The 14,866-nt window shown below is 46.3% G+C and overlaps 1 protein-coding gene across 3 annotated transcripts in view; it reads right to left on the bottom strand.

The window, feature by feature from the left end:
* Nucleotides 1–14,866, bottom strand: part of RNF24 (ring finger protein 24) — an 85,026-nt gene that overhangs the window by 29,036 nt on the left and 41,124 nt on the right. The window contains exon 1 of one of the 3 annotated variants that reach the window (XM_033160963.1): nucleotides 6,907–7,021. The exons of the other annotated variants lie outside the window; for them this stretch is intronic. Coding sequence (XP_033016854.1) covers nucleotides 6,907–6,983 — 77 coding nt within the window. The 5' untranslated portion in view covers nucleotides 6,984–7,021. Of the gene's footprint in view, nucleotides 1–6,906; nucleotides 7,022–14,866 lie in introns of those variants that run through there. 3 annotated transcript variants of the gene reach the window in all.

Genomic DNA, 14,866 nt, shown 5'->3' with positions numbered 1-14,866 from the left:
GCCCTGCCCTTGCCTCTCTCCACCTGGCTTGGGGTGGGACTGCAGAGAGGGCTCCTCTTTTAAATCGTTTTTCATTTTTATCTGTGTTGTTTTAAATGAGACCATCTTGGCTGTGAGCCCTGGAAGACCTGCCTTGCTGGCCCTTTCACATCTGGCCTGGGAGAGTGGAGTGCGGACTGACTCCAGCTACAAAAGCTAAGGCTGTCGAACAGATGCTTGGGCTGAAGCATTGTTTACAGGGGGGTTGAGAAAGCTTGTTGCTGTTACTGAAATTATTGTTGTATCTTTAGTCTTAGATCTTATGATTTACGTGGAAATTGTTTCCATTTGGTTGTGTGCGTTCTGATGTGTTTTTAATTATTGTTTATGACTTCCGCTATGTTTGCAATTATGTAAATCTTGTTATTTTTGTAAGCCGCCTTGAGCACAGTTCCAACTATGGAAAGGCGGCATACAAATAAAACGATGATGATGAAGAAGAAGACTGAAACGGCTACGTTTGAAAGAACGAAAAGCCAAATCGAGACTGCAAATAACCCAGATTCGTGGCATGCCTCTCAGAGGCTCTTCAGTAAATTCGAAGGAATAAGCAGCTGCGGAGGATCGGGGCTGGGTGGGGGGTGCAAGAGCACTTTGCTCAAGGTGGGGCAAGGGTGTGCTTTGTGTGATCTCGGCCTGGTGTTTGCTCACCTCACTTCCCTAATCTTCCACATAATACATCCCTGCAGCCTTATCACTGCTCTTTTATGAAGTGGGCAGTGCCGCATTTATGTATAAGCCAAACAAGCTATAGCTTAGGGCCCCACTCTCTTGGGGGCCCCCCAAAAATGCAAAGGGGAAAAACCTGGATGTACATTTCCAAAATATAAGATAAAAAAACCAATAAAATAAAACCTACATACAGGGACGCGGGTGGCGCTGTGGTCTAAATCACAGAGCCTAGGGCTTGCCGGTCAGAAGGTCGGTGGTTCGAATCCCCGCGACGGGGTGAGCTGCCGTTGCTCGGTCCCTGCTCCTGCCAACCTAGCAGCTCGAAAGCACATCAAAGTGCAAGTAGATAAATAGGTACCACTCTGGCAGGAAGGTAAACGGCATTTCCGTGCGCTGCTCTGGTTCGCCAGAAGAGGCTTAGTCATGCTGGCCACATGGCCCGGAAGCTGTACGCCGGGTCCCTTGGCCAATAAAGCGAGATGAGCGCCGCAACCCCAGAGTCGTCTGCGACTGGACCTAACGGTCAGGGGTCCCTTTACCCTTTACATACAGCAACAGTGTTCCACAGGGCACCACCACCAAGAAGGCCCTCTGCCTGGTTCCCTGCAACCTCACTTCTCACAGGGAGGCAACTGCCAGGAGGCGCTTGGAGCTGGATCTCAGTGCCAGGGCAGAACGATGGGGGTGGAGACGCTCCTTCAGGTATACTGGGCCGAGGCCATTTAGGGCTTTAAAGGTCAGCACCAACACTTTGAATTGTGCTCGGAAACGTACTGGGAGGCAATGTAGGTCTTTCAGGACTGGTGTTGTAACGTCTCGGCGGCCACCATATCTTCCCTCTTAAAAGGGGCGAATCTGCTGTTCAGGGTTCCAGACCATCAGCACACCCTACTTTTCCACCACAACCTTTATGTTCCAGCAAACAACCCCTGTTTCTTTCCTTTAGATCGTGAGATGAAGGGGCTCGTTCGGCCGTTTTCCCTGGAGGGACAGCCACTCTCTGCCGCCGAATCTGAGCAAAAGCCAGCCGGGTTTTCCGCAAGTGGACATTTGCTCCGATTCCGCACTAAAGAGCAGGTTTTCTCGGGGAAAGCACCAAGGCAAGTGGGAAAAGGTCTCGTACACACGCTTTCTAGGCACGGAACAAGCGGAAGTGCGGGCGAGCCCTCGTTGCTGGACGGGCCACGTGTTTTTTGTCGTCAGCCAAACACCACGCAAAGGAATACAGAGAAATCAAGGAGCACAACTCTTGTCTGCAATTATGCAAAGGCTCTATTTGAAGACACGGACACTTGGTGGAATGTAAATGTCTTATTTGGTCATTTGGTCATTGGGAAGCTCGATATAATTGCCTCCAGAGTTGTGTGAGATGCACCTGCGTTGCAGCACACAGGTCCATCCTCAAGCAAGGCCCCCCAACCCCTGCAAAACCTCCGGGTATAGGGCGGAATATAAATTCAACAAATAATAACAATAAAACGAAACAGGAAAGATAATACTACTACTAAACTACAGTGCCGGACTGTCATGAGGATTACCCAGAAGTGAGGTTATGCATGGCACTCTGGAGTGCTCCATAAAGAATTATGATGGAGAAGTCAGAAAAATTTAGATTTTGCAAAATCTAAATGAAAAATTTAGATTTTGCAAAATCTAAATGAACTTGCGACATGCCCAGACATTGTTTGCGAGGCACAAATACTGCCTATACCCGGGAAATACCCAGGCATTAACTGCAAACAAAGCAAAGCGTCTTTAATAACCAAATCCATTCAGCTGTTCTATGAACAGCAGGGATTTCCAGAGTCTGAGCAGATGAAGGAGGGACTTGAACACAAAACAAGGCAGAATTCTCACTAGGACAAATTAACCCATGGCAGTGTCCGTCCGTCCCCGGCCCAATTATCGTCTTCTAACACAAGCCGTCAGGAGTCCTTCCCAAGGGAGCCGCTGCCCCACCATCTGAAACATGTTTTCTTTTCCCTTAAAAAAAAAAAGCTTCTTAAAATATGCTTTAAAAAGCCGAGAATGAAAGGAGCAACTCGGAAATGTACTCCGTTGCGAACTGCGGGATCGTTCTCTCCTGAGTCACATTCTTCAATATGCTCTTTAGGAGATAACGTTAAATAAAGGGTGCCAAAATGCCCCGGGAGAAAGACCAGCCAAATATTTCTGCGACCATTTCAGAGATAATTTTGCCTTTGGTCAGAGGCAAGAGATTAAGAGGCTTTTTTAAAAAACAAAAAAGCAAAACAAACAGATACAGACAAGAAAGCATATTTCCACGCATTACTGGCCGAAGAGTCAAAACTTTTCCAAGTTTTTCCTCTGCGAAAGGAGAGATTTAAGGTGGAAGAGGCTATATTCTTGACGCTTAATAGTTTACAACAGGCATCCCCAAACTTTGGCCCTCCAGATGTTTTTGGACTACAATTCCCATCATCCCTGACCACTGGTCCTGTTAGCTAGGGACCATGGGAGTTGTAGTCCCAAAACATCTGGAGGGCCGCAGCTTGGGGATGCCTGTTAGAAGAAGAAAATGAATGACTGGAGGGTGGGATTTTGCTCTCTATTATGCTGGCTGCGGCTGATAGGAGCCATGATCCAAAATGTTTGGGAAGCAGCAGGCCAGAGAAGGCTGCCCTAATAGCCCAGCCCACTTTTGCCATAAGCACCGCCTACACCGCGTGATGTCATCACCACCACTCACGCTCTGATGTCATGCCCTGATGTCACCATCGCCGCCACGTCTTAACAAGTCCTACGAGATCTCAACAACGAAACCGATAATTGAAGATTGGGCAACGGGAAAATAAATGTAACCCGTCTGTTAGAAGGTCGGCGTTTCAATCAATCAATAGTTTAAATCAATAGTTCAATACTTGGCGCCAGTGCAAACACAGCTCTCCCCTTCACACTTTTCACAGAATGAACAAGTTGGAAATACGTCAACTGTATAAAAAGGCTCAAGGTTAAAAACCCTGATTTGAGGACTGAACTCACATTGTGTTAAGGTCTCGAGATGCTGATTCGAACCCCAATAACTGCTTTTCTGGATCATATCAAGACTCATAGGAGACCAGTATCCTGCCTCCAACAGTGGTCAGCCATTGACATACTCAAAATGTCTCTTTTCTCCCTTCCTTGCCTCCGGTCCTGTCATCTGTTCCCCCCCCCCCCACCCTGCAAACTGCCTCCATCCTCTTTTTACTTGGCTCCCCTCAGCTTTGTATTTCAGCAAAGGCTTCAGCAAACGACTATTGGGGTGGGTGGGGCGAAAGTCAGCAGTCACAGAATCGCAGAGTTGGAAGGGTCATCTATTCCAACCCCCTGCAATGCAGAAATCTCAACTAAAGCATTCATGACAGGTGGCCATCCAAACTCTGCTTAGAAACCTCCACGGTTCACAATCTGTTTCAGGGGAAGTTAACACACCTCTGCAGGAAAGACAGGACTGCTGGCCTATGAGGAAGATCAAAAGGAGAGGGGGAAAGAGACCAAAACAGCTCAACAGCGGCAGAGAGGAAAATTACAGCAGGGTGCAAGACTGGAAGAAGTAAGAAATACTGAAAGCCATATTGCTTGAACCACAACACAGAGAGACAACAACAGAGACAGGGATGCCCGAGGGGAATGTTTGGGATATAGACAGCCCTAACATTGATTTCCTGTGGTTGCTTTCAAAAATCTGGCTTGGGGTTCCGTCGTGGTCAGCATTGAACCCTGGAAACTCAGCTTATTACACTAAAAATATACCTGACAACTGAGTGTCAGCCACCTTCTGATTGGCATCCGTCTGTCTCGGGAGACAACAGAGGAGTGCGCCTTTCGGGGTGAAGTCAAACTGTTGGAACTTTCAGTGCCTGCTGTGGCTGTAGAGACCAATACAGGAGAGACATGTTTTGTTGCAGCTGGGGCAGACGAAGGCGTCCGGTTGTGCTGCTGCAGATGCACCAAGGAGTATATTCTCTCTGCACTCCTCCCTGCGGTCATTCCTTCTCCGGTCACTGCTGTGGGTGCCCGACTTGACTCTCTGCCTCCAGGCACCGCGCAAGAGATTCCCACATGGCTGATGTTGCCAGCCATGTTGTCACGTTTGCAGAGATCTTTGTAACGCAGAGTGGGTCTGCCAACGGGCCTGGTGCCTGAAGCCGTAAGATCCCATCCTTGGGGATTCCTGCCATCTTCCCATTCTGCAGACATGACCAAGCCAGCGCAGACGTCGCTGAGACAGAAGTGTGAACATGCTGGGATTGTGAGCTTGGGAGAGCACATCTCTGCTGGGGGCGCTGCCCTGCTGTGTGTTGCTTCTGGCGGTTCTAATTTGCCCACAACTCACTTCCATAAAGCCGCGCGCTCAACATGTAAACCTCGTAGACCTTCATCTTGGAACCGGACGTTGGCATCGCATTCTCCCATGTCCTTTTGGAGATGCGAGCCGTCGCTGCCTTGCTAATCTGCTTGTCCAGCTCAGCATCCATGGAGAGGCTGATGGTGGAACACAGGAAGAGAAAATTGTCTACCACCTCAAGCATGTGGTCACCAATGCTGATGCGTGGAAGGCTGGAGATGTCCTGACCCAGGATGTTGGTCTTTGTCAGGCTGGTGGTGGAGCCACACTCCCTGCAGGCTTGGGCAAAACACCTTCTGTATTTCAAAATTCACATGCATCCGCTTAGCCCAAACCAGAGGATAAAAAATTCCTTCCAGTAGCACCTTAGAGACCAACCAAGTTTGTTCTTGTTATGAGCTTTCGTGTGTATGCACACTTCTTCAGATATCTGAAGAAGTGTGCATGCACACGAAAGCTCATACCAAGAACAAACTTGGTTGGTCTCTAAGGTGCTACTGGAAGGAATTTTTAAATTTTTATTTTGTTTCAACTACGGCAGACCAACACGGCTACCTACCTGTAACTCGTACCTTCCTGGGAAAGGAGGCAACATCAACCTCAGAACCTAGCAGTTTGATCAAAAAGCTTGAAAACACCCGCTAATGTCCGCACGCCTGCTTCTCTGCCATTTAGTATCCCATGTTAGATCTACATTAGGGGTGGCCAACATGACGCTCTTCAATATATTGTGGGACTACAACTCCCATCATCCCCAGCCGTTGGCCATGCTGGATGATGGGAGTTGGGAGACCAACGTTGCTCTGGCTCTGGCTACCGTAGGACCACCAGAGAGCCAGTGTGGTGTAGTGGTTAAGAGCGGTGGACTTGTAATCTGGTGAACCGGGTTTGCGTCTCCGCTCCTCCTCATGCAGCTGCTGGGTGACCTTGGGCTAGTCACACTTCTCTGAAGTCTCTCAGCCCCACTCACCTCACAGAGTGTTTGTTTTGGGGGAGGAAGGGAAAGGAGATTGTGAGCCGCTTTGAGACTCCTTCGGATCACGATAAAGCGGGATATCAAATCCAAACTCTTCTTCTTCTCCTCCTCCAGAAGAAAAAGCACAAGCGAATTAATTACATGCAAAAGCAAGCCTGTCCACCTGAAGGAAAGCAAATACAGAAACAAAGAAAAGAAAACCATTTTGCCACAAAAATCCCCAGCCAAATTCCAACCACATTTCCCATTCTCAGCCCTGGGGGAGAGTAAATACAGACCCTACCTTTGGCTAAAACATTAAAAGTAACATTCCTCTACACCTATTAATATAGAAACCTGCAAATGAAGGAGGGACGTTCCTTTGAGGAGGCAGACTCTACTCCAGAAAAGCTGAAGGCGTAACAAATTAATCTTTAAAAGGGCTACAGGACTCTGGGTTTGTTTCGCTGTCACAGATTAACATGGCTATCCCTTTTGAAAACAAAATGACGACGCAGGATCGGTGCAGTGACCCATCTTCAACAAAGTGCCCTCCCTAGCTGCCTGAGCAGTTTGGGTGGTATTTGACTAAGTTTTTAGAATTCAGAATAGGCCCACTGAAATGAATGAACAAGTTAGGTCCCTTGATTTCAATGGGCGTCCTCTGAATACAAGTTAGCTGAATACCACCCTTTGTTTTAAAAGGTTTGCAGAGAACTGGAAAGGAACAGCTCTTGCACACAGGGAAATACAGTTTTCCATGTAGGGTTTCCTCAGATTTTTAGCACTGGACAGAGAGAGTGTCTCAAAACCCAAAAGAATTACGGGCGAAGGAAAAGATAAAGAACAAACTAAGAAAAGTCTAAGGAAAATCAGAGATGAAATGTACCTCGTTTGAACCGGCTTGAGACTCGTAATGTCAGGGTCATGGGTTCGAGTCCCACCTTGGTCAAAAGATTCTTGCATTGCAGGGGGGGGGGTGGACTCGATGACCCTCGTGGTCCCTTCCAACTCTACAATTCTGTGAAAAGGAAATAATTGTGCATGTGTTGTGTGTCGGCGTGCGACAGAAAGAGAGAGAGAGGGGGAGAGAGAGAGATTTGTTGGTTCCAAGAAATGTCAAAACGCTGGCCAAGAATACACCACAAATGTTATTTAAAGAAGAAGGGGAAAGTTCAGAGAGGCTTAGCTCCAGCTGGTAGCAATTTCTAAGTAACTATTTTTTAACTTGAGCAAAAGGGGCGTTCGGGAGGAGAGGCAGAAGAGAGGCTCACGTCCTAGGATATAATTTTTAGGTTTTCAATGGGGGTTTGGGAGACTCCCTGGTTAAAAAGGCAACACGACAACAACATGAGGTTTCCGCATGGGGTGCATGTATGGGATTTCTGCCAGGGCGAAACGGCTGCCCGGAACAGAGCTAATAATATCTAATCCTCGATCATCCCAAAATGCTATGTTATGTTCCCACCGGTCGATGCCAAGACCCAGATCCTATTCTCTCCCCCAGAGGGAAGCAAGACGAGAGATTCACAGCATGGTTTCGCAAAACGCAGCGCCGGTAAGAACCGAGGGAAACGAAGGAAGACGGCCACAGGGAGAGCTTCTACACTCAGCGTCCAGTTAAACAAATTTCCGGAACCCAAAAGCCACGCAGAATGGAAAATACGATCTGCCTGGCCCCCAAATGGCAACTAGGCTTTCCGTTTTGGCGACTGTAGGCCTGGTTTAAAGAGCTGTTTGGAGCCTAGCTTTCTAACCCTGCTTCCAAACACACTTGGCCTGTGTGTGGTCCTTCTTTGTGGTCCTTCTTTGTCCCCGTCCCTCCCCCCACTTTCTGCCTTTACCGCTCATGATCAGGAGGAGAGACTACGCAGCCAGGACAGAAAAGTTACCCATTTATCAGTAGGGCCGATTTGTAAACGGCGCTGTAAAAGTTGCAACACCGCCCGGCCGCACTGACGAAATGCAAATAGCGAAGGTGAGAGAGAAGGAGGGAGGGAGGGAGGGGACGCACTGACCAATGTCCTGCGCAGGCAACGCATGGCCACCTCCACCCCAAACCTCCGAATGACAGATTCGACAAGAGGCTATCTCCAGGGCAGCTTTGGCCCTCTTGGAAGCAGGGCTTGCATCATGCCCTGCATTTGCGTTCCTCCACCTCCAACATTCCCCAAAATGCACACGCAGCAAACCCAACAGCTGATCAATTTAAGACCACAGTCACGTGGTGCATTTAAAGCACTATGATGTCACTATGATGATTACAACAACAACAATTTATTAGTTATACCCCACCCATCTGGCTGGGTTTCCCCAGCCACTCTGGGCGGCTCCGAGCGGAATATTAAAAACACAATAAAACACCCAACATTAAAAACTTCCCTTAAAAGGGATGCCTTCAGATGTCTTCTAAAAGTCAGATAGTTTATTTCCTTGGCATCTGATGGGAGGGTGTTCCACAGGGCAGGCACCACCACCGAGAAGGCCCTCTGCCTGGTTCCCTGTAGCTTTGCTTCTCACAGGGAGGGAATCGCCAGAAGGCCCTTAGAGCTGGACCTCAGTGTCCGGGCAGAACGATGGGGGTGGAGACGCTCCTTCAGGTATACTGGGCAGAGGCCATTTAGGGCTTTAAAGGTCAGCACCAACACTTTGAATTGTGCTCGGAAACGTACTGGGAGCCAATGTAGGTCTTTCAGGACCGGTGTTATATGGTCTCGGCGGCAGGGAATATTTGCAAATATTTTGTAATCCACATTCAGCAAAGATATTGGTCGGTAATTCTTCACCTGAGCTCTGTCTGTATCAGGTATAGGGATCAGAGTCCTAATGAAAGCATCCTTCCTGCTCTCGGGCGCCCTGTCCCCCCTTAATATTTTGTTGCACACATCCGCCAAAGGTTGAATCAGCCAGTCTTATAATATTTGGATGTTAAACCATCTGGTCCCGGAGCCTTCCCAATTTCCATTTGGCTTATTGCCATCTCAACCTCTTGTGTAGAAATCAAGTCATTAAGTAGGGTCTTCTTGTCAGTGGGAATTTTCTGCAAACCATTAGAATTTTAAAAAACAACTGTTGTAATTTGGCTTTGTCCTCTTTCTCCTTTGTATATAGCTGTTTGTAGAATTTCTGAATTTTTTCCCTAATTTCTGCAGGATTCTCAATATGTGTTCCATCCGCCACAGCATGTGTCACTGTATTTCCCTTCTGCCTCTTCAAGCTTGCCACATTTATTCGCCAATTCAAATGTCCTTTGTTTCATCAAATGTCTTAATGTATTTTTAATCATTTGTTGGAAGGTGCCCAGAGTGGCTGGGTATAAATTATTATTATTATTATTATTATTATTATTATTATTATTATTATTATTATTATTATTATTTTCATCATCATCCAAATGCAAGTTGTAAAAGGCATCTGGAAAAGCCTTTTTTAAAAAAGCATATAGGAGTCACCAAAATAAAGGAAATGTTTATGCTTTGCAGGATATTTGTGTCATGAATTTTGTTGGAAAGTTACAAACAGTTCTTAATTAATCACAAATAAATAAAAAAATACTGAGTAAGATGTGGAACAGAGCCAGGCTTCAGGCTTCACTGCCTTTTTTTTGCACATTAGTATTAGACATTTTGGAAAGCTATTTCCATGCTGAGAGGCGCAATCCTAGACCCACTTTTATGGGAGTAAGCCCCACTGAATTCAGTAAGACTTAACTTCTGAGCAGACAAAGTTAGGGTTGCGTTGCTTATCTCTGTGCAACGAGCCTTAACGGTTCAAAAGTTTCAATAGATCAGACGTTACAAAAATACCCTTCTGAAACAGAGACTACACTCTTGAACCTCACCTTTCCTCCAGGGAAGGACCCTTTGATTCTTACAACAACCCCGCCGAGGTAGGTTAGAATGAGAGATACGTCTTTGGCCCACGGTTGCCCAGTGAGATCACGGCTGAGTAAGGATTTGAACCCAAGTCTCCCTGGTCCTAGTCTGATACTCTAACCACTGCAGTGCACTGCTCCACATCCATGGGGTAGAAATGCCGAAACACCTGGGCAGGAATACCCACACTGTTTCCACATGCTTCAACCAGGTGATCCACGACGTGTTGATGGATTTGTGGTTGAAGACGGCACATCCATTGCAACCAATATTCACACTGTTAGCGGTATTTGTTAATTGCTCCTCTTAGTTCTTAAAACTGCACTTTATTGTATTACAATCTGAATTCTGTGGACGTTGGACGGTAATGCAATATATAATGAAAGAAGCAATAGAAATACAATTAAAAATCCCGCAGCACGTAGCACAACGGTGCATTACAAAAAAAATCCCCTTCAGTGGTCCACTGAGAGACCCTTAGCAATTTTTGAGTGGTCCATGGAGGAATAACGTTTGGGTACTAGTGATGAAGACCTCTTTCTTGTACATGCTTTCCAAACATGCTTTATCTACGAATAAATTCCTGCACTTATTTTCTCAGGCAATACAAGTTGAAGGGCCAGTGATGGAAATAAAACTGACCATTCAAGGACAAGCTGACCGCATGGCAGTGAAAGAGCATGCACTTTCCCAGAAGGAAAAAAGAGTTAATTTGGACTCGTTTGTCTGTTCAAATGCTGCTGAAATCGCCCGTGACCCGAGTGCGATTGTAATGGCCATTATTTACACAATAAACTACCGGGTAATATTGATCTTGAAAATCAAAGAGGTGTAACACTTAACCGTGGTTTGTTTTCCGTAAATGTTGAGGGCTATGCCTGAATACCTAAACCAGAGATGGAGAGCCCTTTTCAGTTAGAATCACAGAATTGTAGAGCTGGAAGGGACCCCAAGAGGCATCTAGTCCAACCCCCTGCAATGTCCACGGGCCACATTCCCTTTCTGGGCAATTCTCTGGGCGCCGCATGCCAAGAGTGGGTGGGGTCAGAGGAAAAGTGGGTGGAGCAACAGGTGTTAATTCTACCTCTGTACAGTACGAGGGTGTTAGAGGAGGGGTGGCAACTCTGGTGAGGGGCACATTATGCTCCTTCTGGGGTAGTTTGTCTAACTATGATGCCCACCCTGCACTCAGCTCTCACCTGTGGCTCCTAGAAGCTGCCAGCATGAGAGATGAGCCACACCCCGGAAACGGCTTCTACAGGCTGGCTAAACCAGGTGAGGGTAGCTGATGGGTCTCAAACCCTCGGTGAATTAGGGACTTCCCCTGCATGTGAAGACAAGCTCCTGCAGATGGAGCGGACAAGACCAAGAGTGGGTCCAACGGTCAAGAAGGGGGTTTCTGCACGTGATGTAGAGGGAAGTGAAGGGCAGATGGGGAACTATCAACCTGGGGAGGTAGTCCATAAGGAAAACTCTCACCCTAAACCTTCGCTGCCTTGCAGGACATCTTCAGCAGAAGAAAGGGCCGAGGAGTAAACCCTACACAAATCGGGAGTGGAGTCCCTAAGGCGGTTTGACGGCACCTTGTACAACTCCTTCCAGCAACTTCTGCAGCCCAGCTGGTGCCAAGGGTATTGCTCTGCTTTCACTTGGACCCCATCAGTGAGGCCGAGAGATAGGTCTTGTCTTCTGGGCAGCCCAGGACCTCCATGTACACTGTCTAGTAGGGTGGGTCATAATTTTTTTTTTTTTTTTTGCAAATGTTTCCTCCATGATCTTATCTCAGGCGTATGGTATAAACATAGTTAAATTTCAAATTTGGGACAAATCGGTTAACATTTAGACCCTGCTCCTACAAATTGAAATTTTGCCTCACCACAAGTGATAAAAACCATAGGAATTTGACTCATTTAATTTTCAGTATGTTAAATTGTGAACTAATAAACATAATTTTCAGGTTTTATGTAGAGCAATAATAGTTGCATGCTATTATTTTCTGGAATATTTATTTATTTAAGATAAAACATGTTGATAATTTACATGGAAAACCAATGGTTTTGAAAATATTATATGGAACAATTGAGCAATTGTTAAATTTAACTATGTTTATACCATACGCCTGAGATAAGATCAAGGGAGGAAACATTTATGACCCACCCTACTGTCTAGGCTTGCACCCCAGGGAAGTCACTTCGGTGCTGTTAATGCAGTATTAATTAATGTTAATTTCACCCCTGGAAGCTCACTCCATTGTCTCTTGAGATGGATGGATGCCAACAGCAGCAGTAGGCTAGTTCCTATAAACACCCCTCTCCACACAAGGAATCATAGAATTGTAAAGTTGGGAGGGACCACTAGGGTCATCTAGTCCAACCCCCCTGCAATGCAGGAATCCTTCGCCCGATGTGGGTCTTGAATCCACAACCCTGAGGATAAGAGTCTTGTGCTCTACGGAAGAGGCATTAGTAAGAGTTTGAAGGCACATTCCAGACAGGAAAAAGAAACTCAAGTGTGAGAGGCAGGGTTGGTGAGGGGGTGTGGCCTGCAGAGAGTCCTGGGGGCCAGATAAGAATGCCTGGAGGGCCACAGTTGGCCCACAAACCACCCAGAACCTGAACCATAGTTCAGAATTGGTCAGGATATAAATTTGCGAGGATATAAAAAAATTGCGAGGATATAAAAATTTTTTGGTCAATGGTACATACAGAAATGACAAAAATGATGAAAAAATCAATAGTAAAGAAACCGGAGGCATATTTGCTAGGTTTATTAGATGAGCAAATACCAAGTGGAAAGAAAGGTGTATTTTTGTATGCTAGCACGGCCGCCAGAATGGTGATAGCAGCTAAATGGAAAACACAACAGGTCCCAACAAAGGATGAGTGGATAGGCAAGTTAAATGAGTATTTGTTAATGGCAAAACTGACAGCAGCGATAAGAAACCAAACAAATCAAAATTTGAAGGAACAATGGAAATGTTATGAAGAGTATATGGAGAAACATTGCTCAAAGAAAGAAGTGCTAATATGCTTGGAGTAAGAGGTATGAAGGAATTGTAGAATAATAAATTAATATAAAGAATTAAAGATGACTATGGAAATATATTGTAATTATGATTGTACAAATAGTGAACAAATAGCTTATAATGGAAGTCGAAAGAGTGATGGAGGGAAGTCAGAGGGGTGGTGGGTGTGAGGATGGGAAAATGGGAAATGTATGATAAAAATGATATTGTATGTTATTGTGAGAATGTATTGAATGTATTGTGTTTTAAACAATAAAGTTTTTTGATAACAAAAATTATAAAAGAAAGAAAAGAAAGAAAGCACGATTTGAAGCCATGGTCTGCCATTACCAAGGGTAAGTGTTCCATCTGCCCAGGAAAAGGTATTTAATCATGCATTCTAGCTTTGCAATGTGGAGCGGAATCAACAAACTCTGACTCCATTCCTCTCCCACTCTGTCCCTTCAAAGTTTCACTTTCCCATTTCTTTGTTTTCTGGCGATTGGTGGGAAAGGAAGAGATCAAACAGCCATATCCAGTGTTTTGCTTTCATTTATCGCAGGCCTGCTGGGGAACGGCACCGCTTGTGCCATTCGTAAGAAGTCAGGATTGACATGAATACTTAATACCGGGCAAGGAAAACTTCCCGCTTTCTCTGCGTGATCCGCAGAAGGTCACCACTCTGGCAAGCTGGGGGCTTACGTAACTTGCAATTTCCTCGGTACACCCTCTTCGGTGTGGGAGCAACCAAACAAATTAATTTGGGTCTCTTCGTACAAAGGGATGGGAGTATTGATTTTAAACTGCTAGAATCACTTCTGCTCATCCTTGGAACTGACAGGAGATTATATAACATACAGGAAGACGAATGAAGCCAAGAAGACTTGTTCTTTCTACAGGGTCAGCAGTGTATGGGGGAACGGTATGCAGTAACCTCATCCGAGAGAGAGGGACAGGTCTCTGTCCTCAAAGACTCTGCAGTCTAAAAAGGGCCTGGTTTATTCAACAACGGCTTGGTGTTATGCGAAAACACTCCTCAGTGGCTGAACTAGGACCCTTGGCTTGTTTTAACTATGGCTCAGCGTCATGTAAACACACAGCATCCTTTCTTAACTATGGTTTATTTGGCTAACCCAGCTTGGATGCTCTCCTGACTACAAAGGCACGGACAGCTATAAAACAAGAGAAAACTTTGGAGAAGGTGAGCTATGGTTTATTTGATCTTCTGTATTGCTGGTTTACGTGATGGTCTGTTAAACAAACCACGGATTAGTGTTACAGTCAAACCTCGGCTCCTGAGCGCCTCTGTTTCGGAATGTTTCGGCTCCTGAACACCGAAAACCCAGAAGTAAATGCTCCGGTTTTCGGAAGCCGAATGCCCAATGTGGTTTCCGCTCGAGTGCAGAAAGCTCCTAGAGACAATCGGAAGCTGCGCCTCGGTTGTCGAACATTTCGGAAGCCGAATGGGCTTCCGGGACAGATTACGTTCAACAACCGAGGTTTGACTGTACAGTGGAACCTCGTGTTACGGACGGGATCCGTTCCGGAGGCCCGCCCGTAACACGGAACTGACGCAAGCCGAAGTGCTGCGTCTGCGCACGCGTGTGGCGCAATTTAGTGTTTCTGCACATGCGGCGAAACGCAGAAATAACCCGTTCCGGGACTTCTGGGTTGCCACGGAACACAACACGAAAACACGTAACCTGAAGCAGACACAACATGAGGTATGACTGTATGTGTTAAGTAGAAGAAGAAGAAGAGGAGGAGTTTGGATTTGATATCCCACTTTATCACTACCCGAAGGAGTCTCAAAGCGGCTCACATTCTCCCTTCCCTTCCTCCCCCTCAACAAACACTCTGTAAGGTGAGTGGGGCTGAGAGACTTCAGAGAGAAGTGTGACTAGCCCAAGGTCACCCAGCAGCTGCATGGGGAGGAGCGGAGACGCGAACCCGGTTCCCCAGATTACGAG

The sequence above is a fragment of the Lacerta agilis genome, chromosome 9 (assembly GCF_009819535.1).
Source record: "Lacerta agilis isolate rLacAgi1 chromosome 9, rLacAgi1.pri, whole genome shotgun sequence".
Taxonomy (NCBI): Eukaryota; Metazoa; Chordata; class Lepidosauria; order Squamata; family Lacertidae; genus Lacerta; species Lacerta agilis.
Note: the sequence above shows the minus strand (reverse complement) of the source record. Positions and strands in the feature narration are given on the sequence as shown.